At 44.3% G+C, this 27,167-nt stretch overlaps 1 protein-coding gene across 2 annotated transcripts in view; it reads left to right on the top strand.

Moving 5' to 3' along the window:
- LOC120801074 (diacylglycerol kinase beta) overlaps positions 1 to 27,167 on the top strand; it is a 92,412-nt gene that overhangs the window by 4,882 nt on the left and 60,363 nt on the right. The window contains exons 3-17 of one of the 2 annotated variants that reach the window (XM_040147596.1): positions 2,490 to 2,566; positions 8,175 to 8,195; positions 9,004 to 9,154; positions 12,288 to 12,554; positions 13,668 to 13,820; positions 14,305 to 14,354; positions 14,803 to 14,877; positions 16,407 to 16,526; positions 17,305 to 17,422; positions 18,006 to 18,094; positions 18,822 to 18,938; positions 20,116 to 20,214; positions 23,691 to 23,801; positions 23,916 to 23,989; positions 26,843 to 26,917. In XM_040147596.1, coding sequence (XP_040003530.1) covers positions 2,490 to 2,566; positions 8,175 to 8,195; positions 9,004 to 9,154; positions 12,288 to 12,554; positions 13,668 to 13,820; positions 14,305 to 14,354; positions 14,803 to 14,877; positions 16,407 to 16,526; positions 17,305 to 17,422; positions 18,006 to 18,094; positions 18,822 to 18,938; positions 20,116 to 20,214; positions 23,691 to 23,801; positions 23,916 to 23,989; positions 26,843 to 26,917 — 1,597 coding nt within the window. The remainder of the gene's footprint in view (positions 1 to 2,489; positions 2,567 to 8,174; positions 8,196 to 9,003; positions 9,155 to 12,287; positions 12,555 to 13,667; positions 13,821 to 14,304; positions 14,355 to 14,802; positions 14,878 to 16,406; positions 16,527 to 17,304; positions 17,423 to 18,005; positions 18,095 to 18,821; positions 18,939 to 20,115; positions 20,215 to 23,690; positions 23,802 to 23,915; positions 23,990 to 26,842; positions 26,918 to 27,167) is intronic. The other variant, XM_040147597.1, reaches the window with a different exon arrangement.

The following is a 27,167-nucleotide window of genomic DNA, read 5'->3' as shown; positions in this document are numbered from 1 at the left end:
TTAATCAATCAACAGAGAAGACAATCAGCAGATTAACCGAGAATGAGAACGATCATTAGTTTCCGTCCTAATATAATCAGTCAGAGCTAAAACAATTAGTTTATTCAACAGAAATGACTCAACAGCAAGGATTTGCTGATTTAATCTGTTTTATAAGATTGTAAACTGAATTAGAGCTGCACCGATTACTCGGTTAATTTATTAATCTATTGACCGAAAAATACACGGCATCTATTTTGATAATTGATTATTTGTTTTAATTATTTTTTCAAGCAAAACTGCCAAACCTTCCCCACTTTCTTTTACATGTGATGGTAAATCGTTGGACAAAACGAGCAAGTTGATAACGTCGCCTTGGATTTGAGGAAATCGCTATTTTCTGTCATTTTATAGATCAAACAATTAATTTATTATTGAGAAAATTACCGTCAGATTCGTCGATAATTAATTTTAATTGTTTAAAAACCTCAAGCTGAAGGGACAGATGGGATTTCAGTGGCATTCCTGGTTTTGTGACTTTTTGTGAAGCAGTTCATTTCATTATGGAAAAATCCGTAGATATTTTTTCGTTCCGATGGTTTGATCATTTTCCAGAGCTGCGACGTTTAGTCGATTAATCGAGTAGTCGATCGCTACCGAATGATCTGCAACTGTTTTGAGTCGGTAATTTCCTTCAAGCAAAAAACGCCAAATTTGACATTTTACCGACACAACAATAAATAAATGATTTTATAAAATAGTGCATCTGATAGGGAATTTTTTTCTTTCATGCTTGAGGATCAGCGACCGTGCGGGGAACAAGTCTCTGGATCTCTAGTCACGTTTCTCATCTTACCTGAGGCTGCACCTCCCCCATTACTGCTCGTCCCCTCCGGTCATTGCGGACGTCTAATGAGGCAGAGAAACAGGGAAGCGATACAGGCTGCAAAGCTGCTGGGAACTAAAAACGATGGTTGATTGAGAGAGCTAACATGAGTGTGTGTGTGTGTGTGTGTGTGCGCAGGTGAGTGCGTATGGTAATGGTGGTGGTGGTGGTGGTGACGTGCCCCCGTGTACCCATGTACATTTGTTGGACAGATGATTGTGGGAGGACGTCATCACAGTTTTTCGACAGGGGCTTCAGAAAGTTTTCCCACTTCACGTTTTGCACGTTTCATTGCTGTAAATTTGAATGCAAATGGAACAAATTGCCAGTTTCGCCCATCAATCTACACTTAATTACCTATAATCACAAAGTGAAAGATTTGAAAGATCAAAAACCGAAATCTCCCATTTCCAAAAGTGTTCAGAGCCTAAATTCAGTGCTTTGTAGAAGCCCCTTTGGCAGCAGTTCCAGCTCCCAGTCCTATATGGTGAGTCTCTACAAGCTTTGCTCACCTGGATGTGGGCAGTTTATCCCGTTCTTCGCGGCAGATCCTCTCGGGCTCCGTCGGATTGGATGGGAGGCGCCCGCGAACTGCCGTCTTCAGGTCTCGCCACAAACGTTCTGTGGGGTTCAGGTCTGGGCTTTGTGCCGGGCCAGTCGAGGACAGCCGGAGACTTGTCCCGAAGCCGCTCCAGTGTCGTGTACGGCCTTACGCTTTGAGTCGCTGTAATTGGTTACTCAGTTTGACCGGACGGAAACCTCGAGGAGGAGTCCCGGTGGTTTCACACGTATTGAGGCCCCCGTGCTCCTGGGAGCACTGGAAGCTTTAGAAGTGGTTTTATACGCTTGCCCTGATCTCTGCCTCACCACAGTCTTTATCCCGGAGGTCTACAGAGAGTTCCCTGGACTTCGTGTCTCGGTTTTTGTCCTGACAGGCCGTGTGAATTGTGGGACCTTATATACGCGCAGGTGTGAGCCTTTCCGAACTGTGTCCAGTCAGTTCAGTTTATCACATGCGAACTCCAGCCAAGTTCCAGACACGTCTGAAGGATAAATAAAGCGAAGAGGATGCATCTGACCACAGTCTGGAGCGGAAAGAGCAAAGGGTCTGAATACCTCCGTGAATAAGAGATTTCAGCTTTTTATTTTGATCATTTTTTCACTTTGTCATCATGGATTATTGATTTTACCCTTTTTACAATTAAATCGACGGCAACAATAAAGAAGGTTAAGGGATCTAAACACTCTCTGAAGCCGCTGTACGTGTGTGTTGAATGAATATGGGATTACCATCTAAAAACCCTTTTACCTGTAACTAACAGAGCCGGCTCAGCTCCACTGGTGCAACTGACGCTTCCTGGTACATAAGATGTATTTATCAGGGCGTCCGTTAACGAGGTGCAGCACGTTTCTTCAGTCCCGAGAAAGCATTTCATCCAAAGGGACACTTTCGACTAAGAGATATGGTTATAGAAGCTGCTCGAGGCAGTGTTTTCGGTGTGAGCGCAGCGTGATGGGGCAAGGTTTTCTTCAGCGAGTCGGGTTGTATCAAAGCAAACACATTGCTGTAGATGTAATAATAAAATAGAGTTGTGTTTTTTTTTTCCCTCCCTTTCTTCCTCAGACTCCACAAAGAAGCTGAAGGACGTGCTGGAGGAGTTTCACGGAGAAGGAGTCCTTTCCAAGTACAATCCAGAGCAGGTGTGTCTGCACCACAGCTCCTTACTCCATTACCCTTTATCCGCTTTCATCTTCCTTTTTTTCTTTTCTCTTCTCCGTCTCACTCACACTCTGACACAGCTACCGTCACACGCACACGGAGTGACGTTATCAGGGCCTCTGATTCAGTGTAATATCGGTCACGGAGATGCTTAGTCACTCCCCCCCCCACCCCATTTTTAGATAAAGGCTGTGACGGAGACGCTCCCCCAGCATCAACTTTGGCGCCTGACGTCAGCAGATCAGCTCCCAGCTGTGCTGTAGACTGTTTTTTTGTACTGTCGTCTGGACTTTGGACAGTGCCTCTAATTTCTTGGCTTTTCTTCAGCGTCGACGCTCGTCTCTCTTCACATACTCTCTCTCTAACACGCAGTATCACCCGTCCAGCATTTGACGTGAGCCTTGGGTTCGGTTGCCGAGGCCCCGTAAAGTAAACTAGACACTTGCCAGTTACTTGTACCTTTTTTGTACATGATTTGATCCTGGGTGAAACACTCAAGGGAAGCGGTGTGAGCAGATTCAGAGTCAGAATTTCAACTTTGCCCCCCCCCCTTTTTTTTTTTGTTTTTTTTTGTCTTTGTCGTCTCACGGTGTAAAGGCATTTTAGCCAGCCAGCTAACCAGGGAGCGTTTGAAACGGACCGACGTGCTTTGTTCTGGTTGTCTTATTGGTTGTCACCTTTAGCACCGACAAAGTTTTGATAGCAGAGGACCGAACACTAATGTATTTACATTACTGGTGTTTCAGATTTTTTTTTTAGTGGTGGAAATGTTGAGCCCTAACAGTTATTTACTTTTTAACCACTTTTGCTAAGAAATCTTCCAGGAGATCCTGTAGAACGTGTTAAAAGTTGACTAATTATAGTGACTCAAACGCTAAAAACCTAAACCTTTCAGTTTCGGCCCAGTTTTATTAAACGGCTCGACGTCTTTTCACCTGCACATCAGCAAAACCAAGCTTGCTGGGCTGCACTGTCCTCAGCTGCTCCCACAATAAACTTCACAACGAAGTCCGCAAGCCTCCGTGAAAATAATTTTCACCTCACGCTCTGTCTAAAAGCGTGATCTCTGCATGCGTCTCACCCACCGCCGCGTTATTCTGCTGCAGGCCGGAAATTCTGTTTTACCACATGGATTTTATGAAATGTCGCATTTCGTCTGATAATGGTCCGAGAAGTTACGGAATGTAAATTTGTTGATTTATAATCATAAACTGGAAAGTAGCGCCGAGTAGTCAAGCACCATTTTTACATCCAGAGAGGTCGGACGACTGTGGTGCATTAATGTGTTGGTTTTTTTTGTTTTGTTTTGTTTTTTAACACAGCCTGTCATCATCAATTTTACATTAGTGTTTTGAGAATGAATTTACATTTATTTAGCATAATTAAATAGTCGTTTTGTATGTAGGAGGGGGCAGTTTATGGCTGCAATCAGCCCGGTCTCATATAATGATGAAAAAATAAAAATGCGTTGGATTTCACCATCGATAGAGAGCACAAGACAGACATCAGCCAGATTTGTACGCATAGTAAGTTCTCCGTTGTGTCCGGTATTCTTCTTCCTAGTATCTCCGTCCTCTTTACATGTGTGTATTATATTTTCCTTTTTCTTCACCCCTCCTCCCTCTTGCTCCTCTCTTCATTATCTCCTCCACTCGGCCGTGAGCCTCTCCTCAGTGTTTGTGATGACATGACTGAAAGCCCGGCGGGACGTTCGGCGCCACAGGAAGCAGAAATTTATGTTCACGCGGGATTTCTGAGACCACACTGTCCCTGTACCTGGCGCCACGGTGACCACCGCGGCCCTGCTCCTGCCATTTATCAGTGCTCACGTGTGTGTGTGTGTGTGTGTGTGTGTGTGTCTGTGTGTGTACATGTACCTCCAATGACTCATCGGTCCGTTGTGCCAGCTGTAGTGGAATCTGCTCAGCCAGCTGGTGACAAAAGAAGACTGCGACCTTTCTTCCCACTCAGTGCTTTTATTAGACTTATTTTAAGCCAAAGTACGTTCCTGCCTCCTCCGAAGGAGTTTGAAAAACTGCTTAAAGACAACAGATAAAAATAAAAGAACAGATTAGCAAACAAAGACTCGCGCCATAACTCTCAATGACTGATGGGTGGCTGGGAGACGGCGGCTGTTCCCTTCACAGCAGTTAAGGACTCTACACCAGATGTGACGCATTTAACACTATGTCATTTAGCTGGGCTCTGTTTTTGTAGCAGAGACTGATCATGCCTCATTTAAAAAAAAAGAAGAGTCAAACATGGTCAACGCAAAGCCTTTTGAAAGCACGTTGTTTTAGGGGAGGTGCACCCAGAGGAGCAGGCCCAAAGGAAATAAAACTTGAATAGAGACCAAACCATTCAAACCAAATGAAGAAGAAAATTAAACAAAGTAATGTGAGGCACATTTCTAGAACTTGTCTCTTATTTATCTTTGTTCAATTTCAATTTTAAAAATGGCATGAAAACCTGATTAAAACAAATCAATAACACAAAAATCCATATGAAAATTGGATTATAAAAATGCTCCTTGGAGCACAAACACTATTTTTGTTATTACCTTGACTCACTGGTGTGTGATCTGCAGCTTTCTCTGTATCTTTCCCCTCATTTTCTATTTTAGGAAGCATTTTTTTTCTCTCTGTCCTCGTTGCTTTCCTATAAATTATGGGAAACAGTGTCTGTTTGCATCAGGATCCATGCATTTGGATCAGTGGGACATTTTTTTTTTGTGAAAATCAGTTTCCCTTTCAAAAACTTTGACATTAAAAAAAAAAAAAGAAGTTAAGCTTTAAGCTAAAGTGCACCAAGGATCCCAGGTTCTTATCCTCCTTTGTTCATGTCTGGCCTATAGCCCGTCTCAGACTGGTCAGGTGATTGCAGTTTACGTCAAATGCAATTCTCATTTTTCAGTCTGATAACATTGTTCTTCAGACGGGCAGATCTACTCTGCCAGACTGGGATCTAGACGGGACAGTAGCCCCCAGTAGTCCTTCCTTTTAATGCCAAGAGGAAGTCAATCAAATCAGTCCGGCAGCCTTGCCAAAATGAGAAAAAAAAAAAAAAGATTAAACGAACCATGTAAATGTGTCATGGCTGCCCTCGGGAGATATTTACAGACTGGCAGCCTTGAATCTGAGCCCGCTCACAGGGAATATAATCGTCGCTCAGACTCTGGGGTAAACGTGTTTTCCAGGGGGACCAGAATTTCCACAAACGCACGTGGGTGTACTTACATTCAAGGCAGTCTGTCAAACTATGAACACAGCTTTTTTCTTTTTCTTCAGTCATCACATATAGTCCACCTGTAGCGTATGCGAAAAGACCGCGCGCGTGTGTGTGTGTGTGTGTGTGTTTTCTATGGCATGCGTGCACATCGGCATATTTGTCTCAACCTGACGTGCTAAACGAAGCGCAGCGAATTAAAGCCTCGTGGTTTATTTGGCCAAATAAGGAGCGGCGAGTGATATGAATAATGCCTGGCTGGCTTTGGGAGCTCTCGGGGTCAGTTCAACCGTTTGGAGCTGAGGGACGAACCTCATCACGGTGTGTTGTTCCACGATGGGCGTCGGTTGCAGCCGCTCCAAACCTGCCGAACAGGAGCATATTAGAAGCATATTTCCACTAGGTCTTGACGTGCTTAAGGGATCGGCTTTACTTTGTCCTATTTTGGTGTGGAACCAGATGTTCCCTGGGAGGATGAGGGTTTAGGTAGACCGTGCTACAGCCTCATTATGTTTGCTTAGTTTATATGCATTTACTCGCACCAGATTCGGAAATCTTGACCACATACAAGGCACCAGAAGCTGATTTGGCAAACGCTCGTGATACTGATGCGATTCCTTCCCCCGGGAGCATATGTAAAAATAAATAGTTGACCCAGACTGACATGACAACATGACCAGGGGTTCACGCAGGGAAAAGGAGAGTTTGAGCGTACCCATGAATGAGGACATGTCCTGAGAGCAGTAGCTGCGGTATCTGTTACAAAAAGAGAACCGTCGGGTGGTCCTGGGTAATGGGTCACGGGGCTTTGGCAGAATAAAGTTTAGTGAACTCAGTGGTGGGGGTCACACGTCAGTCATTACATTATGCACCGGCTCAAACGTTTTGGATTTATTAACGGACTGATGAGACTTGAAAGTGGCGAGCAGATGTACTCGGGGGCCTGGCTGAGACCCCCCCCCCTCCAGAGCTGAGCCAGCTGAGGTCCTGGAGACTAATGGTGGTGGAGAAATGGGAAGACGACAAACGGATGATAAAAACATAGATGTCTGTACAAGTTTGATGTGGCTGACCTGGGTGTGGCTTCGGAAAAACAGGGCAATAAACTGATAATGTGGTTTCACAAAGAGATGGAAAATTGCACAATTGTTTGATCCCGAGGTTCGAATTTTCATTTTTTTCATCCAGAAAATCGTGGAAATAAAATCCGCCCATCCTAATCAACTCTAATCAACCAACTCTCATTACAGAACCTAAGACATAAATACCCGTGACATAAAACCGCAGATAAAACAAAGTAAAACTACTGAGTATTCCACAATAAAAGTCTAGTGGTGAAATGTTTGAGAATTAACAAGAGTGGGACAAGTACAGGGCAGAATTTTTGACTTCAGATGGTAGGAAAAGCACTGGTGTAACTACCAACATTAAGGCTCAAGGTCATTACTTTAACAAAACAACAAAACATTGCTAAGAAGGACACATTACCATTACTATTTTCACTGGTGGTGTTGTAGTCTTTGTAGTCGACTTCCACAGGATGTCACGGAGCTTTTGGCTTCATTTAACCAATGAACCAATTTTGATGAGGGTTGTCCCTTCAAAAAATAGCTTGAACAAATAAGGATTAGCATCTTATTAGTTGCACGAGTACACAGTGAATTTGGTGAAATTGCCACAGATCAAATACTTGTTTTCTGTTTTGTTTTTTAATATAAAAACTGAAAGCTCAAACTCTGACGTACGGTGTTCTCGATGCTGTAGTTTTTTTGGCGTCTGCTGGCGCATGAGATGCGATTCATTTCAACATAATGAGCAGAAACGATTAAACCGTATCTAGCTTTCTGCGTGGGCTTCTCCAAGTGAACCGGAGTTCAGCTGCAAAACTCACGTCTTCCGTCCAACATGCTGCTTTAATCAGCCAAACAGAGCTTTGACAACGGCTCTGGTTATCGCGGGTGTGTCCGTACGTTCTGCCGGGGAGCCGGCATTCGAATAACTACCATCATAAATGTCGTGCGGGTGTTTGATGAAAAAGTGACGCGATGAGACCCTTTTCTCAAACGTCGAACTGTGGGACCAGATAGCTTCAGCCACGGCTGAGTGGGCTTGGGTGCGTGCAGCACAGTAAGAACCAGACAGTCCCTGCAGAAAGGAGGAGCAGCCAGCCTGGTCTGCACCCCAACCACCACCACCACCACCACCACCACCAGCAGCAGCAGCATCTTCACTGAAGATGTTACCTCACACAAAGTAGCTAACCCCTTCTCTTCTTCTACCCACTCCTCCCTCACTCTTTCCTCCTTCCTCCCATCCTTACCCCCTCCTCCTTTCTCCTCCTCACTGTTCCAACTGTTAAAACAGAAGCAAGACGTTCTCAACCAAGTAAGCCTCAGCCCGGCGGGCTCTGCATGCTGTGTGGTGTCTGTGTCGGCAGACTGCATGCACATTCTGTCCACTAACATAGCATAGCCCCGCCTTATCCACTACAGATGGTCAGTCCCCCTGCCAGAGGGGGGACAGGGCCAAAGGTTGTGGGGTCCTTGAGTTGAGTGCTACTGTGCATCCGCCACATGGCTGTGAGAGGGGCAGCTGAGGGAGGGTGGGGGTTTGCAGGAGGTGAATGGAAGGGTCATTACATTTATGTATTCAGCACTACAACTCAGGAATGTTGATATAACATGTGTTGCCATTGCATTGTTTTCTTTACATTGTTTTTTTTTTTTTTTTTCTGTAAAGTCATGAAGCCTCCAAACCCCAAGGCTTTATCGGGACGCAGCTTCCAGCACCTCCATCCTGCCCTCGCTAACCTTAGAGAGATGTTTTTTTGGCGGTCAGTTGACTGGTCTGACAGACTCTGTGCTTCTGACATTTTGCTGACCTTTAAACCAGGACATGCTATGAAATCTATAAAGAATGTTTTCATTTAAATGGCTTAAAACCATATTGTCATTACGCTGTTTCATATATATATTTATTTTTCTTTAAAGAAGAAAAACTGGCATGTCACCACAAATCAAGGCTGCAGACTTTCATTTCAGGGCAGATCAACTTGAATTGAATGTTCGTCACATTTTTCTCTTTTCTCATTGTTGTAATAAACTAACCGTCCATCCGTGGTCGCTGTAAACTTTCTGCAGAAGTGTACCTCGGTAATTCTGTTAACCTGTTTGCTCTTTCCTTCCCCATGCAGCCCATTGACTATGAGGGCTTCCAGCTCTTCATGGCCACTTACCTGGAGAATGACATCCCAGAGGAGCTGTGTCAGCACCTCTTCACCTCCTTCAAGAGCAAGACGGGAGGCTGCTCCCCCGATCAGTCTCAAGCAGGAACGAGCTTACTGGGTAGGCTGCATGTGTTTGTCGTGGTCGCGTCTTTGAACCCCACTGATCGCTTAATTTAAGTCATAATCCTTCACATTTCATGTTTTGTTTTTGCTGCTACAACACAGCAAGGATCCAGTGACCACCCTGATCTGTCTGTTCTTAACGCGCGGTGTCGGGCGGGTCTTTCCTCAGGTGTTCACAGCCGTTTCATCCATGCGGTTTCGCTTTGAAATCCAAGTCTTCCACAGATGTTTTGATGCAGCAACTTCCCTCCAGAAGCTGCTGTATCAAAACCCTTCTAATAATGCTTTATATTATGGGTCCTGTACATATTCCAGCTAATTTCCTGGACGTTTTCCTCATAACTTCCCAAACATTTGCCGGTATTTAGCTGTTAATTACTACGACACTACTAAGAAAGACCTAAGCAATTTGGTACCAATTGTTTTTCTACTTCATCTGTCTTTTTTTTTTCTTCTTTGCCAATTCCTTTAGTGTCAGTGAGAGAACCAAAAGAGACAAACAAAACAGAGAACATTAGTGAAAGATTCAGTGAGGGATTTACTGGCCACGGAGCCAGACGAATACGAGTATTTTTACCAACTTGGAACCGGATCCAAAATGGAACCCGTCCCTGGCTTTGTTGGTGGCCTTCCCTTGAGAATACATCCCTTGTGTTCAAAGAGTTCGATCAGTTGGCCTTTCCTTGCTCTAGTTTTCTTGGCGGGTGAACATCCTCAACAGAAGATACATGAGAGTTGCTCGGTTAGACAACAAGACAGGTCAACAAAAAACAGAAAAATATTGCGAGATTGCATGGATGGCCTCTTTCACCTGATTGTCTCTTTGCAAATTAGTCTATATTGACTCCCTCTCTTTGAAAAAAAAGTCAAACTCCACACTGAGAGGAGCAGAAGACAGGCGTCCTCCGGCCGCTGCAGGTAGTCTCTAGCACCGAGCTCTGTGCGGTAACCAAACCGTGCCCGCCTCCGTCCTTCCATGCGAGTGCTGCGTGGGCCCTGGCACTGGGCTCTGCCTGTCTGCTCCTCACTGCAGAGCAGCTGAGGAGACAGATGGACCGTTCAATTAGAAATCTATTTCCGTGGTTTAATGCTCGTAAAAGTAAGAGGCAACAAACGTGGAGAGGCTAAATGCGGGCGACGGCGTTCCGGTCTCTCAGTTAGCTTAGCTTGTAGCCTCCCAGCTCGGACTTCATCCACAGACCTCTGTTGCATGTCATCCCTGTCCCTCTCAGTGTCGCCCCTCTTGTCCGTCTTCACTGTAAATGATCTGCTGAAAGCGGTGATGATGGCAGAGTCATCTTTTCCTTACTGGTGTATTGTGAGCTGTTTGACTCTCAGAGGAGGGGGTTTGCCTGTTAGCGTCCTTAAAAATTAATGCTACGTGTCAACACGAGTCAATGAAGCCCATGAACAATGAGGGGGGCAGTTTTATCGGCCTACATCTTATTTTCATTAGCTATTAATGTGGCAGTTAATTTCTAAATGAATTAACAACCATTAGTCCAGAACCCAACGATATTCAGTTTGTTATTATATGTGACAAAGAAGCAAATGTTCACATTTTAAAAGCTGAAATCTGAGAATGTTTGGAATTTGTGCTTGAAAAATGACTGAAACGATCAATTTAAAATATCAAAATAGTGATCAGACGATCATAGAAGGCTGCGTAATTTTCCATTGACTGACCACTTGTTTCAGCTCTGGGCAGTTTATCAGGTTATGATGTGAGGTCAGGAGCAGAAGTTGAATTGAAACTAATCCTACGGCGCCTTTTCTGCCACGATATCCAGCTACGCTAAATGCACATCGTACAAAATAAATCTCGATCATTTGCAGATTATTCTGCCCCCGATTTGCTCCTGGTGGATATTCCCTCTGCTCCTCCAGGTATAAACAAGTTAAACAGCCGAGTGTGTGAGCAGCCCCGGCTGCTTCTGTGTGGATCAGCAACACAGACCTGGAGCAGGAGGCTCGGACACGAGTGACACACTGAGTATAATGAACTCACTCGAAAAACTTTCACCCGGGGATGATCAGGGAGTTCAGTGGTTGAGGTGGAGTCTGCAGCCGCCTCAGCGTGTGTTTAGGGTGCTCAAGTTCCCACAGCCAGACAGCTGATAGAGCCTGCGCTGCCACCTGCTGGCGATCGCGAGTAACCTGGCTGCACTGGTCAAACCCCTTTTCGTGTCTTCCAGTGATGTTTTCACTGGCTGTCGTCTTTCATCTTGCACTAGGTCGGAACAAAGACACAGATAAAATGAACAATATTGCCACCGACTGTGTTGCCTGGACAACCGTAGAGAAAGTTCCACAATATGTGATGGGTCGCTTTCCGCCTCCCGTCTTCCTGTCCTACAACATACTGTACAATAAAGGCCTCTGTTATGTCCACTAATACGATGTAGCTTTCTGCTCCTGCAAAAAAAAAAAGGACTTTTATTTTGATGTACTCACTTAACATGACATGACGTAACTAATATTCTTCCTTCTAATCCTGGGCCCATCCAGTTCCTGTAAACAGTTGTTGTCTGAAACTGTAGGACACAAAGAGTATTCTTTCCTCACTGAAGTTCACTCATTCTTGCTGCGTCTGTTTTGCCTGGAAAACAACGGCCGACCGCAGAAGCCCGCTCCATTGACGCAGGCATCTCTATTCAGACCGAAGTGGCTTGTGCCCCCGTTACAGGTACCAGCGCAGGCCGACTGGCCCGCATCATCAGGGTGACGTCGCCCTAGCGGGGCGAGAGTCCTGCTGGCTGTAACCCGCTGCTCCCTCCCTCCCTTGGCTGGCGTGTTCTTGTTGTGTTGACGTGCGTTCATGGTATTTTGCCCGTGGATGAAAGTGACTTGGTGCTTTGTGAATGGAATTTGCGTGAGGTTTTAACGCACACCCGCTTGGCGTCCCTCTCTGCACCCTGAGTTGTTTTGTATTTGGGTCGTTGTTGTGAAGTTTTACAGTTTTTCTTTACGTCGCTCCTTACAGCGAACCAACTCTTTGTGCATCTACCGTCCTCCTCCCCTCATCCTCCACCGTTTCCATGATTTCTCTTTGATTAATCGGTCCCTCTTGTCTCTCTTTTATCTGTCATTTTATCCGCTCCGTGCCGCGCGGTGGCCACCCCCGACAGGGATGAATGGGAAAAGCATCCTGTCTGCCATGGGCCGCCACACACCGGAGCACTCCAGCGTGATGAGCACAGCGGGCTCCGGAGCCACCACCTCCCCTTGTTCATCCCGCTCCTCCTCGCAGCATTCAGGGACTGGGGGCCACACACCTGCGGGGCCCCACCTATCACCCTGCACCCAGGTCAACACCTCAGAGGGCAGCAGCAGCAATGCACTGACCCCCAACGCTGGTCCCGCCAGGTCGCCGGTGTCCCCCAAACTTTCGCCAGGTGAGGTTAGCCACGCCGAGACCAGACTGACAGCAGGTGGTCCAGTTTGCTTCTCAGTGGTACTTTGGCAACTTGGGCCAGAATCAGGATTTTATTTCCGAAAACGAGTGTTGGGGAGGACGTTTGGTCCCTTTTGTCTCATGAATAGTCCCAATGTTAAACCTGTAGTGTGTCCTACGGGTTATTACTGAATCAATGCAGTGTTGTGTCGTGCATAGATTCAACAAAAGTCATTAGTTGCGACATGCATTAGTTGTTTTTTTAATTATATGTTTGAATACTGCATCCAAAAAATAGAATCACTTAGATAAAAAGAAAAAAGCATATCAACTTTAAGAATAAAAGCCTCTAGATTGTCTAAGATGGCCACAAGGCTCAAATTAAACGTCTTTACTGGAATCGATTTTAGGTTTCTAGAGTTGACGCGGGAAATTTTTCAAAAAATAAACATTTCAGGCAACGGTGGAGACCTCTGACACTTTATTAATGGGTGTCATTTAATTGCGACTACTAACATTTAATGTATGCAGATTAAAATCAGAAACCTGGCTGGTTAGATTTAGTTAACATACACTGTAGTTAATGTTGCCATTTTTCATTTTTCACCTCGGTGATGTGTATTGTCACGCGTTGTACCACAGAATATCGTTACGCCCCTTTTTACGACAATCTCTAATGAAGACAAATGTTTTACAAGCAACCTGGGGGAAGGTGACAGAGTGAGAGGTTTGTTTTGAGTGCCTTTGTGTTAAACAATGGCGTCTGAATGCAGTTTTCGGACTGTAACACAGCTCGTTCCATCTAGGTGCTGCTAATCCAGTTATGGCCTTTCAGATTCGTTATCTCTGTCACATGATGTCACATTCTTTGGGTCAGCAGCCTGTGGCTTCACCATCCTCTGTCTGTACTGTAAATAGGGTTTTGTCAACCTGTTCTCCACTGTTCTGTTTTGTCTCTTCGTGTTTTACTGGGATCAGAGTTCTCTAAAACTGTCAAACTAATACTTAAATGTGTAATTTACAGGTGCTTTTACTCTCTTCATTCCATTAATTTCACCAGCGGAGTAGGAAGTGTGATGGGTGCTGTGAGTAGCTTTGTGTTGTACATCAACAGAGAGGAGCCACTCTGAGAAGCATTTGTCACTGCGGAGGAGCCCGTCGCCACAGAAAGGCTCCCCCCTGCCGTCGCCCCAGGTGGTCTTTCTCAAGGACATCGTCTGCTACCTCTCCCTGCTCGAGAGGGGGACGCCGGAGGACAAGCTGGAGTGTGAGTGGCGGGGATGGTGGATGTAGGCGGAGGGTCAGCTCCGCTCAGAGGGATATCGAATGGGAGCAGCTGTCGTATGCAATGTGTGTCGGTGCTCGGGCTGCTAGTACTGCTGGTTTCACTAGCATGTCAGCTCAGGTTGACAGCAAGAGTAATAAGGCTGTTCCCTCCTTCTCTGGCTGCCTCCCCAGGGCCCTAGATACGTCCATTACACCTCCCACACAGGGCAGTTCAGGGACGTGCTTAAGCCCTGCCGTGCCCTATTGACTTCTTTGGTGACTAAGGCTATATTGGCGCACACTGACAAGGCTAATCTCTGCTAACTGGTCCCCATGCAACGGCACAGAAGTAGCACGCTCCACTTCTTTAACCCCATGGCCATCTGGAGAGAGTCCAAGGGCGAATGTTACAGCTTCAGAGTGCTACTAATTATCTGATGGTATCTGAGTCATCATGGGATCTCTGTTCTCTCGTTTCCCTCTAGTCATGTTCCGGCTGTACGACACAGATGGCAACGGGGTTCTGGACAGCTCGGTGAGTGGTTTCTCTTTGTCTTTGTGTGTCCCTGTCTCCCTGTCTCCCTGTCTCCTTGTCCCCCCCCTCGTCTTTTCTCTCTTTGTGTTTTTCCTCTCACTTTGCCCTTTGCACACAGCAGCTCCGAGAATAGTAACGTGAGCACGGCAGTGACAGCAGTTGTGTTTACATGAGATCATTTGTAATGGTGCTGTTCAGTTTAATATTAGCCATGTGCCGAAGTGATCACATAAACACACGAATAGGTTATGTAGTCAGGGAATTTCTTACAGTGGTACACATAGGCTTTTTTTTTAACACTTTGAACTTCACTTTTCTATTTCCACCTTTCTCATGCCTCTCATGTTTGAAATGTATGAGAGGTGATTACTTTAGCAGAAGGCAAAGCTCGGAAGGCTGGTTTCATCCCTTTTGCCTGGTATGGTTCTGTATGTCTCTCTTTTTGTAGGAGCTGGACCGCATCATCAATCAGATGGTGCATGTGGCAGAGTACCTGGAGTGGGATTCAACAGAACTGCGGCCGGTGAGCAAACACACTCTCAACTGCAATAAATTCTAAACACAACACAGAGAGACAAACATAGATACCCACCTCTGTGAAGGTGTCGTCATTTTTCACTCCACGTAAAAAGGTAGAAAAACAGCCACAAAAATTACTCGAAACAGCTTTCTCAGCAAAGGGCTACAGAGGCAAAGGATCGGCTTGTTGGTCAATTTGCAACAAAATGCAACAAAATCTGAAACAAAAATGAGCAAGACCAGTTCAAAGCCTAGTAAATGGCTGGACCAGCCCTTTATCTGTTTAATTCTCTCCTACTCTCCGTGCTCACATATACAGTAACTTAATGCAGCCGAAGTCCCAACAAAGCTGTTCTCATGTACATGTTTTTCTGTTTCCGTTGTCAGACAACGGAACAATTATGAAACAGTGACTGAAACGCAGCCCATTAAGACGACATGTTAACCAGCAGTCACTTCCAAGCCATTTCCAAGCTGCTGCTCTGCTCTGCTAAAATCCTGATTTCATAACCACGACGTCGTCTGACAAACTCACCAAACACATAAGTTAAAGAAAGTGGATGTGCTGTGATTTCAGCCGTATTTACTTGAGAGAGAGTTAGAAGCTCATTCGTGTCTGTGTCAGCTGGCGTGCGGTCATGAGACGCATAGAGAGGTGTGCCTGCGGAGGGAAAGCCTTACCTTGCGCTTGCGGGGCAACGCTGGCCACTCGCTCCTACGGAACGTTGCTGGGTTTTGTCCGAAATGTCACTGGATTTGTCGCTATGTGCGTTTGTGAAAGTGACTCGCTAAAGGCGCGTGAAGAGTTGGTAAATCTACCGACGAAGGCGCTAAGTTGTCAACACTACCTCTAAACGCCCCCCTGATGACATATTAGGAACTGTTCGGGCCAAATCGTTTTGAGAGAGCAACGGCAACGCTCAGCCAGCTGACCAATGGCGTAACTTTATCACGCACTCAGTCAGTCACTCCGCCAGTCACAGGCATTCGTGTTTATAGGACTGGAACAGCGGTGCAGCAAAAAAAAAGGCAAAACTGAAAACACAATTTTGGCGCATTTTATGGTCATGGAGGAATTGATAAAGAGTTTTATTCCATCATAACTGATTCTCATTTACTGTTTCAAACCCTTTGGCCTGTAAATTGAATTGAGCCAAATCCTGGGCTGAGTATATAATTACCTCTACCATGACACAGTATCCAAACTAATTATGAAATTTCCACGTGTATCTTTGTCTATTTATAGAAGTGTATTTATTTTACGGTTTACCTAAATGGGGACAATGCACGATACATTTATTTCACCAGCAATATAAAGGTAAAAGCTCCTTTCCATCTGCAGTTCCTGTAGTAGTATCTAGAAAATGTCTTTCTGTTTGTTTTTAGCCATTAAAAAGCTTCCTTTACGGAACATTATTTACCAGAATTTTTAATACTGCTGCAGTCTGCCTGAAAGGGACTTTGACCTTTCCCTCTGAGTGTCCACAGCGCAGGCACAGTCTGTGCATTTGATTTGTGTCCCTGCGGCTTTAGATACTGAAGGAGATGATGGAGGAGATCGACTACAACCGAGATGGGACAGTCACGCTGGAGGAGTGGATCAGAGGAGGCCTCACCACCATCCCTTTACTGGTCCTGCTGGGCATGGATACGGTACATATTAGTGTCTGTGTGGGTTTTCTTCACACTTTTTAACTGGTGTGCCGATTATTATTATTTTTTTTTTCCTTTAGTGCAGGGGAGTTTTTTTTTGTTTTTTTTTCTCAGAGTTCGGCTCTCAGGTAGCAGCACCACCTGAATAGTTCGTAAGAACTTTTCAGTGTATCTTTTTTTGTTCAAGCTGAGATTATCGAAGTCCGGCAGGTGGCACTCTCTCCTTTGTCGGTGTAACAGTTGTTGGCTATCTCTCACACTAACCGTCCATTTTTTGTTGATTCTTAACCAAGACCTAAAATTGAGGGACTATGTATAAAAACGGCTGTAATTCCCAAACGGCTGATGCAATAATTTTTGTTAAACCCTTTGAATTAAAGCGGAAAGTCTACACTTCAATCACATCTTGATGGCTTTGTTTTAAATCCATTGTGTTGGTATACAGAGGCAAAATTATGAAAACTGTGTCACTGTCCAAATACTTATGGACCTAACTGTATGCAATACACACTATAGGTTGAAACACTATTATGTCAGTTGCTTCTAATCAGTGACAAAATGGCAAAAAATTATATCTTGCAGGTGATTATTTTTATTGAGGTTTAATTGAACTGCTTTCGAGCATGGAACAGTTTTAGCGCACAAATTAAGTAAACCAGGGTTTTGGATTGGTCTGTGGTGTGTAGCAACGATCCAATCCAAATCCTCAAAAGACGGGGCTGTCCCATTAGAAGAATAGCTGCCATGCATCATGTACCTTTTGTGGTCTCTTTTCTAGAATGTACAGGAAGACGGGCAGCACGTTTGGCGACTGAAGCACTTCAACAAACCAGCCTACTGTAACTACTGCCATACCATGCTGCTCGGAGTTCGCAAGCAGGGCCTCTGCTGCTCCTGTGAGTCTCCCTGGCCGCCCGTTTGTCTGTCTGCCTCTGTCTTTTTCTGTTTACGTCTCCTCGTGTCCATTATTCTTCTCTTCTGACTCCGTCCTCCTCTCTCTGTCCCTGTCATTATCGCTTTGTCTGTCCCTCCATCATTATCTGGTTTTTTTTTTTCTTTCACTCTCTGCATCTGACTCAAATTTAAGTACTTTGTTGTGCCTGAGTGCCTCTGAGTCAGTGCTGTTTTCAATTAAAAGTCCTCATCAGTCATCATTAAAAAAAAAAAAACGTTAACAGTGCCATTATGTGTAATTTCATTACTGACTGAATTCTGCCAGGGAGCGGCTCTCAAGGTTGATGTCAATGCTGAATGCAAGTAACCGCTTATTGTCTGAAATGATCTCTAATGTGGTAAAATTTTTATTAAATTCCCTGCAAACTGTGTTTTAAGTTACACTTATTAAGATGAGAGAGGACCAATAAGAAGTTTAAGAAAGCGTTAAATATAAAACATGAGGAGTATGTCAGGCCTGTTTTGTGATGTGAAGTGTACTTTGAAGAGTTCTACACACCGTTCTCTCTTGCCGTTTTCCTTCAGTATGCAAGTACACAGTGCACGAACGCTGTGTGTCCAAAGACATCGCTGCCTGCATCAGCACCTACGCCAAGTCACGTAGACACACCAACGTAAGTACAAAAACAACGCATGAAAGGGTTCATTCTGCGCATGGAACGTCGTGCTGGTAACATGGACTGGTGCTGCAGGGTAATGAGACGGGAACACTGACCGGTCTATTGAGCAGATTCCCACTGGCTCATGGTCCTGTTTAACAAAGCAGCGAGGATCATGGGATGGTCTGTGAGGTCATGCAAGGTTTCTTATCTGGTTAACGTCTTCTGTATTTTAGCAGTGAGAATGACTTCTCTGCCTCAGGTCACATGCTGATTATGATCTGTAGAGCTCTGTGCTTTTATTCATTTCTGTGTCGTGACCAAAATTTACTGCCAGGCCTCTGGTAAAAGTTTTTCCTTGTTTTGCTTGTTTTTATATATTGTATATAGTATATATTGTATTGTATATTTATTGTATATTGTATAATCGATTACTGATTTAAATAATTTAACAAACAAAAACACCCATCATTTGCTATTTCCCATCCATCAAAATGTGTGGATTTGCTCCTCTTCTCTTTTTCAAGTTCCTTTTACTTTCAGTTTAAACCAATATTGCATTTTTTTTTTTATCTTTATTTTTTTACATGTGCTTGAACGTGTTATGGATAACCGGGTCATTCATTTTGTCTCAAACATTATAATGTCCTGAACCCTAAATGATGTTTACATCCAGACTTAACGACTAATCAAAATGCCAACAATGAATATTGAATTTTTGCTCTCTTCTTCTGACCATCAGGCTATGCAGCATGTATGGATGGAGGGTAACTCTCCTACCAAGTGCGACCGCTGTCACAGAAGCATCAAGTGTTACCAGGGCCTGACGGGCCTGCACTGTGTCTGGTGTCAGATCACTGTGAGTTGCTGCCTCATGTACAGTAGACACAGATGAACTCTTTCCAGGTAACATTGTAATCCGCAGTGGGCATATTCCAGACTCTGTATTGACCAATGGAAAAGAATTGTAAGTACGCAGTAGCGTCAATAGAGTAATTTTGGAGTGTAATTATTTTTGTTGTTTACCCTTCTCTTGGTGCTTAATGTTTTAAAAATGCAAACACAGTCAGGTATGGCCATTGCTAAGTCTGTCTCTCTCACTCTAACACACATTTGGACGCTGGGGCATTGCATTGATTTACACTCAGTCGCCAGTTTATTGGATGCACGTAGCTACACACCTAACAGTCCTGCAATACATCCTCTCTTCACCAAGGTTACGATGTTCAGTTTGTGTTGAGACTGTTTCAGAGACGCGTTGATTCAACTTGTACTCACTTTGGAGGCTGCAGCTTGTGGTGCTGTTGAGCTGTATTGCGTTGCACTGACAAGTGTGTCTATTATTTTGTCCACCCCATGCACATCAATGAGGGTAGGCTAGACAACAGAATCACCTATCTGTGTCCGGATGTTCAACACAGTTCAAAAACTGAACATTATAACCTTTGTGACGGTAGACGTTATTGTAGGAGTGTTTGATTAGACTGCATTAGTTCCAGCCAGGTGTACCTAATAAACTGCCAGCTGAGTGACCATTCACTTCCTGGAGACTAACTTATCCTTAACCTGCTACTATGAGCCAAACAGGAAGCGTTAACCAAACCTTTAATGGTTTACTTTATAGCGTTCTTCCTTTTGTCCCCAAATATGAGGCAAGTCCCCACAGCGCAGCTGCGTGAACAACTTTTATGTCCCCGTAATGTCTTCAATACAAGCACCCACACTCCTTCAGACATTTTACTTGGCGTTGCTTTTCACGTCCACTAGATGTCGCCACTGACTTGGAGTTTGCTCAACAGTAATCCTGCTGTCAAGACACTGAAATTCACAAAGGAACATGAAAAATATTCTGCATACATATGCTAATAGGTAACTTCTTGATAGATGCCGTATGGCCTGTCAAACGGTCGGTATGTCCGGTCAGGAGTGCGACCTCAAAAGTGTAGCATTTGATACTGGTAATATTTGATATACTCAGGCTCACAGATGGATTACGCCCACAGTTCTCATGTTTCTGCTTCTCCTCTCCTCTGTAGCTCCATAATAAGTGTGCATCCAATGTGAAGCCAGAGTGTGATGGAGGAGCCTTGAGGGACCACACTCTCTTGCCCTCGTACATCTGCCCTGTTGTCTTGGTGAGAGTGCTTTTTCTCTGCTGTCCACGAGCGAAACTACACACATGTACAACACCTAACAATACTTTGTTCCACAGAAGAAATCCTTCGCTAAAAAAAGTAATTTTCAGAGAGCATGAGCTGACTATTGCACTCATACAGTAGGACTCACTTTCACAACTGTTTTTGTCAGTCTTGGCTTAGAGGGTTTAACTTTAAAAAGGTTCATAGGTTCCTTGTTGACAGAGAACACTGACTGTGCCCAGTTTGAATTAATAGTATGTCATGCCTTGGATTCCAACAGCGTATCAAAATATTCATAGAAACATCATTAGTATTATACACTTAGTTGCCAGTTAATTAGGTACACCTATAGCTAAAACCCATGAAGTCAAGTACACCTGTCCTGTATGCATGAAGGTTGTAATGTTCAGTTTTTGTTCAAACTGTTTAGGAGAGGTGTTGATTCAAGCATATGATCATTTTGGAGGCTGCAGAGAGGTGTTTCTGTTATTTAGCCTACCCTCACTGATATATAACACACACAGTAACGCAATACAGTTCAACAGCACCACAAACTGCAGCCTCCAAAATGACAATAAACACTTTGTTACAGCAAAAACTGAACATTATAACCTTTATAAAGGGGGAATTTATCACAGGACTGTTGTGCTAGACTGCATCAGTTGAAGCTCTAGGTGCAACTAAAAAACTGCCAACTGAGTGTATATTTATGTATAAATAGATGAGCACTATCCACTTCGATTGTCAGTTCGTAGCTCAGTATAATCTCGACTTTTTAAAAGTTTAGCCAAATACATTCACCGAGCATCTTATTAGGAACGCCTGTACACTTTCTTATTCAAGCAACTATCCAATCAGCCAATCGTGTGGCAGCAGCGCTTAAAATCCTGCAGATACAGGCCAGGAGGTCCAGTTAATGTTCACATCAAAGATCAGAAACGAGGAAAAAATGTGATCTCAGTGACTTTGACCGTGGCAGGATTGTTGGTGCCAGAAGGGCTGGTTTGAGTGTTTCTGAAACTGCTGATCTCCTGGGATTTTCACGCACAACAGCCTCTAGAGTTTAGTCAGAATGGTGAAAAAAACAAAAAACTTCCAGTGAGCAGAAGTTCTGTGGACGGAAATGCCTTGTTGATGAAAGAGGTCAGAGGAGACTGGCCAGACTGGTTGGAGCTGACAGAAAGGCTGCGGTGACTCAGATAACTGCTCTTTACAACTGCGGTGAACAGAAAAGCATCTCAGAATCTAACCTTGAGCTGGACGGGCTACAACAGCAGAAGACCACGTCAGGTTCCAGTCCTGTCAGCCAAGAACAGAAATCTGAGGCTGCAGTGGCTACAGACTGCCCCAAAACTGGACAGTTGAAGACTGGAAAATGTAGCCTGGTCTGATGAATCTGGATTTCTGCTGAGGCAGCAGATGGTAGGGTCAGAATCTGGTGTTGACAGCATGAATCCATGGACCCAACCTGCCTTGTGTCCTCAGTCCAGGCTGGTGGTGGCGGCGGTGTAATGATGTGGGTCTGTTTTCTTGAAGCACTTTTGGCCCCTTAATACCAATCAACCATCGTTTCAATGCCACAGACCATCTGAGTGTTGTTGCTGAGCATGTGCTTCCCTTTATGGCCACAGTTTACCATCTTCTAATGGCTACTTCCAGCAGGATAATGCCCCCCAGATCTGAATCCAGTAGAAAAACCTTTGGGATGTGATAGAACAGGAGAGCGGCAGCATGAATGTGCAGCTGAAAAATCTTCAGAAATGATGTGATGCAGTCGTGTCAACATGGACCAGAATCTCAAAGGAAAGTTTCCAACATCCTGTGGAATCCAGGCCCCGAAGACCTGAGACCGTTCTGAGAGCAAAGGGAGGCCCTACCCAGTATTAGTGTGGTGTTCCTAATAAAGTGCTCGCTGAGCGAATGTCTAAACGCACTGCTTCTGTATCATGCCTGTCACTCTAACAAGGATTACAGTTGTAACAGAAATAGGTTTTTTAGTCAGTTGAGACAGTTGCTTCAATATCCACGGTGACTGACATGAATCCAGCTGTTAATGAGGAAACTACCCTCAGTGGCCACTTTATTAGGTACACTTGTACAGTCTTATGCCGTCCTTTCCAACTGTTCTGCCATAAAGTCTAGGATATATCTAGATATATTATTGTATATATGATATAATATAGTCCAGTACAACACAACCTTTAACAATGACTTCAGTAATAAAACTATATTTAAATTTACCGAGCATTTTTCTAAAGGTAGATATTTTGTCAGAGCTTTAGTTTTGTAGGCATTTGCTAATGCACTTTGTTTGTGGATTTGCAACCGTTTCATCTTACACTCCGAAATGGTTTAACCTGTAACCAGACACCCATTTTTGTGCACAAGCCCGAAAACAACGAACCCGGAAAACAGGTTACCGTTCTTCAATCCTTTTGATTACAGTCATAACCCTGTTCTCCTTTGAAAGGTAACTCTTTAAGTTTTATGGCCAAAAAGTCAGAATGAGTAAGAGTGATACTGAACCTGAGTTGTAGAGGTATGAAATGGTAGAAATGTTATGTTTTTTTCTTCGTCCTTTTTATTGTCGTAAAAAAAGAGAATTAAGGACTGTAACTTCTTTGTGTGGAAAACACTTTGGAGCTGAAGCCATAAGTCTTCACCTATTCTGTGTCAATAAGCTGTTGCAATAATATGGGGATCCAAAAATGCGCTGCCCAGACAGAATCAGGAGACGATAGTGCTTTCAAACAACCTATAATTTGTCAAGGTTGTGTGAAGATTGAGTCTGGTACAGAACAGCGCTACGAAGCCTGAAGTGTCCTACAGGTGGGACGGGGTATTTTAAAAGGTCGATGGCTCCTGGAAAGCCAGGACCTTCCAGGAAGGTCCAAATGAGAGGAGAACCTGGGAAAGACATAGATGGTGCTAGTCGGATCCCAGATCCCACCTGGGAACACCTCAGGAGTTCAAAAAAAACCAAGGATAAGTAGGACCTTTCGATTATGTTCCTACGCCTGTTGCCAACACAACCTGGATTAGCGGTGGAGAGTGGATGGATTGATGACTGAGCTGGCTTTATTAATGTCACGCTGCCATTCAGAAGCTTTCCTCTACCATCTCGTGCCAGACCCATGACCGCCGAACACCTGCCTCAATTTCACACTCAGTGATTGTTCTATTTTTGTGGTCTGACTTCTCAGTTTCCCCCCACAAATGCATACATGTTGACTTGTGTGCCTGTCCATATTCACAGTGGGCGTGCCGTACCTTAATGCAAGGCTCAAGACTTGTGAAGTCTTGATTAATAAAGGGAACACGCATGCAGGTTAATAGGTCTAGTATCAATAATCATGATATTTTTTAGTCTGCATCTTTCTGCTTCTGTGCTCTTGTATCCCGTCGTGTGGGATCAGTGTGTAATGTCATAAATACGAGCCTTGGCCAGTCCCTCAGACTTGCTCTTTTCACAGGACCGTCATTCTGTGGTGAAGCGTGGTGAGGGGGAGTCGCCGCCCAGCACCAGCCCTGACGACACCAATCAGACTTTCAAATTCTCCCCCGGAGACGGACAAGCACTGCAGGTAAGCCAGTCCGTCGCCCGGCATCGATCCATCCTCCATCCCGCAGGTTGTCGAGGTGAGCGCACAAAGCTGGTCAGCAGATGCCTGAGTCTGTTTTGCCTTCCTTGTCTCTAGATCACCCCTCTCCCAGGTACTCATCCGCTCCTGGTCCTGGTCAATCCTAAGAGTGGAGGGAGGCAAGGGGAGCGGTAAGTTGGGCCTACTGCTTTGGTCACGTGGTCTGCTCCACTGTTTATACTTTTACAGTTTTTGCAGTATCATGTACTGACAGTTGCTTGACTCAAAATAAACACTTTGAAACCTGATCGTCTTATAGGTCAAGGGTTTCATTTTTCAAAATAAATTGTGGAATTTAATGGTATTTATGAGTAGGTTTTTGGGTTTATTAGTAATAATAACCTTTCTTTTGAATGTAGTGGATAATTTAGGATGAAAACAGAAAAACAAAACGATAACTTTGTCTTAATAGTTTATTTTCCCATTATAACCTCCTTGTATGTTTTTGTAAGTTTAAGCTTTTGCATTTAACCTTGTAATTTTAGCACTTTCTTTTAAGCTTTTTTCCATTTCAGGAGGTTGAATTTTCCCTGTCTATTTTCAAATTGGCATTTCACACTATCCTTTTCTTTAATTTCAACATCCAATTTCCTTTTTCAGTTTCTTTTTCTTTTTTAGCATCTAATTATGATCAGATTAGTGCAATATGATGATAGTTTATTTATCACTACAACCTTTACAACATGTTTTTGTTTAACTGTAATTTTTGTGACTCTGGAGGCCTCTGGTGCACGATCAGCTAGCAGCTCATCCTTACCCCCATTCCTCACTTTCCTCCTCACTTTCTATCAACTGGAGCGTTTCCTGGGCCGTGCTTTACCGCAAGCTGTGACAATTATTGTTTTCTTGCAACGGGAAACAAGAATTTTAGGCTGTAAGCCTTATAGATAATTTATACATCAAGTATAGTGTCTTCCTCTGGTGGAACGGTGAACTACAGGATCACACACAGTATGTGGACTTAATGGTAACCAGTCCTTTTGGATACACAGATATGGGATGATTAAATCACACTATTATTAGAGGTGTCTTGGGACATTATCAGGAAATCACAGGACCTTTTTAGGAAACTGATTTCTGTCACAGGGAGCACAGTAGTTTCTGCAAACCCCCCCCCACCACCACTTTCCCGCTGAATGCTGTTATTTAAAGATGAAGAGAGCTACACGAGTGTTAAATGCATTTCATATCTTCATTGTTGCTTTTGTCCCTATCTACTTCACAACAGAGACCAATCATACCCTGTTGCTCTGCTTCAGCCTCAGCCTCAGCCTCACACATCACCATAGCAACATGTTCTTTATTCCCATTAGAAAGGAAATAATCCTCTAATAATAGACATTACAAGAACAAAAAAAAATTTTTGAACAGAAAACTAGAGGCTGTTGTACTATTTCACTGCTTTTTTTACTTCGGCGAGAAAACTGAAACAAGTTTTTTCCTTCAATCGCATGACAGGTTCGATCTAATTGATGACTACAGCAACTTATCAGAAGTTGTATAAGCCCCGGCTCGCTTAATTGTTATCAGTTTTATCCGGTAATTCAAACATATCAATACCTCATCTGCCTTTCTGCATCATGCGTTTCCAATACAGGCAGGCTTAGGCATCTATACACTATATTCAATATATTCAAGTAGTCTAAATGAAATACACCGACCGGTCTCCCGTCGGATACTAGAAGCATATCAGGAGCAAGTAAAATTACCGGCATGAGACGTGCAAGGAGATGACTGCGCAGGCTTCAATGAGCATTTTATGTAACTCTCACAAGGTTACAGGAAACTGCTGTGTCGAGGTGCAGCTCGCTAACACGCTGACAGTTTGTGAGAGCGAAAAAGATCTCGGTCGGGAGAGTGAAGAGCTTGCAAACGACACCTCTCCACTTCTTACTCTCTCTCTCTCACATCATGCCTCTTGTTCCTAAACTCTGAAGTGATCATTTCCGCACAATTCGGACGGAAACTGCAGCAACGCTTTCAGAACTGATTATTTAAGATTGCACAGAAGTCATTTCAAACGCGTTCAGTGAAACTATATGATGCTTACAACGACGTGATTTAAATGGCAGCAACCTGACACGCATGTATTTTGCATCTCTGGAAGCTTTGGAACTGCACGTAGAGCTTTAAATATACAGAAGTTAAAACCCCGTTTGGCTGCACAGCTTATAAAGATGGACCCATCAAGTTATCCTGGCAGAGTGTCTGTGATGCACACTATTCGATTTTGCGCTGTCACAGATGAAAGTTGACAGTGGCGAAGGAAACGTGGCGATTCTTTGGTTGTCAATCCAAGGGAACCGGTTCTGATCACGCTGACGGCCGATTTGGAGCTTTGGTGACCAAAGACGGCCCTGCAATTGTACAGGAGGTGTCGCACCTTCAGGAAATTTCACGACTCAGAGACACAGATGAAAAAGTTCAGGCAGCAAAGGCAGTACGGGCGAGAGCAGGTAAGGGCTTGGGCGAGGGGCGAAGTCAGCAGGCAGGCGGGAAAAACAGGCGGGAAGACTGGAAGGGAACAGGCAACAGGCAGAGTCCAAAAAAAAAGGCAAAGAGAGTGAACGACTGAATGAACTGTGACACGAACCAGCCAGTCAAGAAATGGCATGAAATGACACCGAATGAACTGGTTTGAATGTAAAAACATTGCCGGCACTATGGCCAAATCCTGTTTTCTGAGTTGCTGCATTTTCTAAATTAAATCTTTTGCTATTTAGATCTCAGCAATACGATTATCGCGCAATCTGACGTGCCTCCGAATTGATATTATTCCAACCGGCGCGGCTTGCGACCAAGATTTTGTTAGACCCACAGTGTGACACGCACTGCAAGACCGCTGTCACTTCACAGCATTCAAGGGCCTCCGGAGTCTCTAGCCTGGAATATTCAGCTTAAATGAGTCCGGTGCAGCGATTGGCCTGTTACACACGCTGGTCACTGTATTTCACTCTGTGTCCTGTCTCGCTCTCTCCTTCCAGGGTACTGAGGAAGTTCAGGTACCTGCTAAACCCCAGGCAGGTGTACAGCTTGGATCGCGGGGGACCAATGGTAGGGTAAGTGTGCGGCATTCGTCCTGTCATCGCCTCCCTTTACGTTAGTGAGTGGAATGAGAACCATTTCTGTCCCAGGACACTGTTTGTAATGTAGAACCCAGCAGTCAGAGTGTTGTCAAGTTGACATGTAAATGTGAGGAGGGCATACGTTTGTTTTCTCTCCGTCAGAACCTGGTGGGAGAAGCAAATTTAACTTGTTCTTTTTTATTTTTTTTACGTAACAGACGTGAAACAAATATCGATATATCAG

This window comes from Xiphias gladius, chromosome 16, assembly GCF_016859285.1.
Source record: "Xiphias gladius isolate SHS-SW01 ecotype Sanya breed wild chromosome 16, ASM1685928v1, whole genome shotgun sequence".
Classification (NCBI taxonomy): domain Eukaryota; kingdom Metazoa; phylum Chordata; class Actinopteri; order Istiophoriformes; family Xiphiidae; genus Xiphias; species Xiphias gladius.
This window is presented reverse-complemented; position numbering and strand designations above follow the sequence as displayed.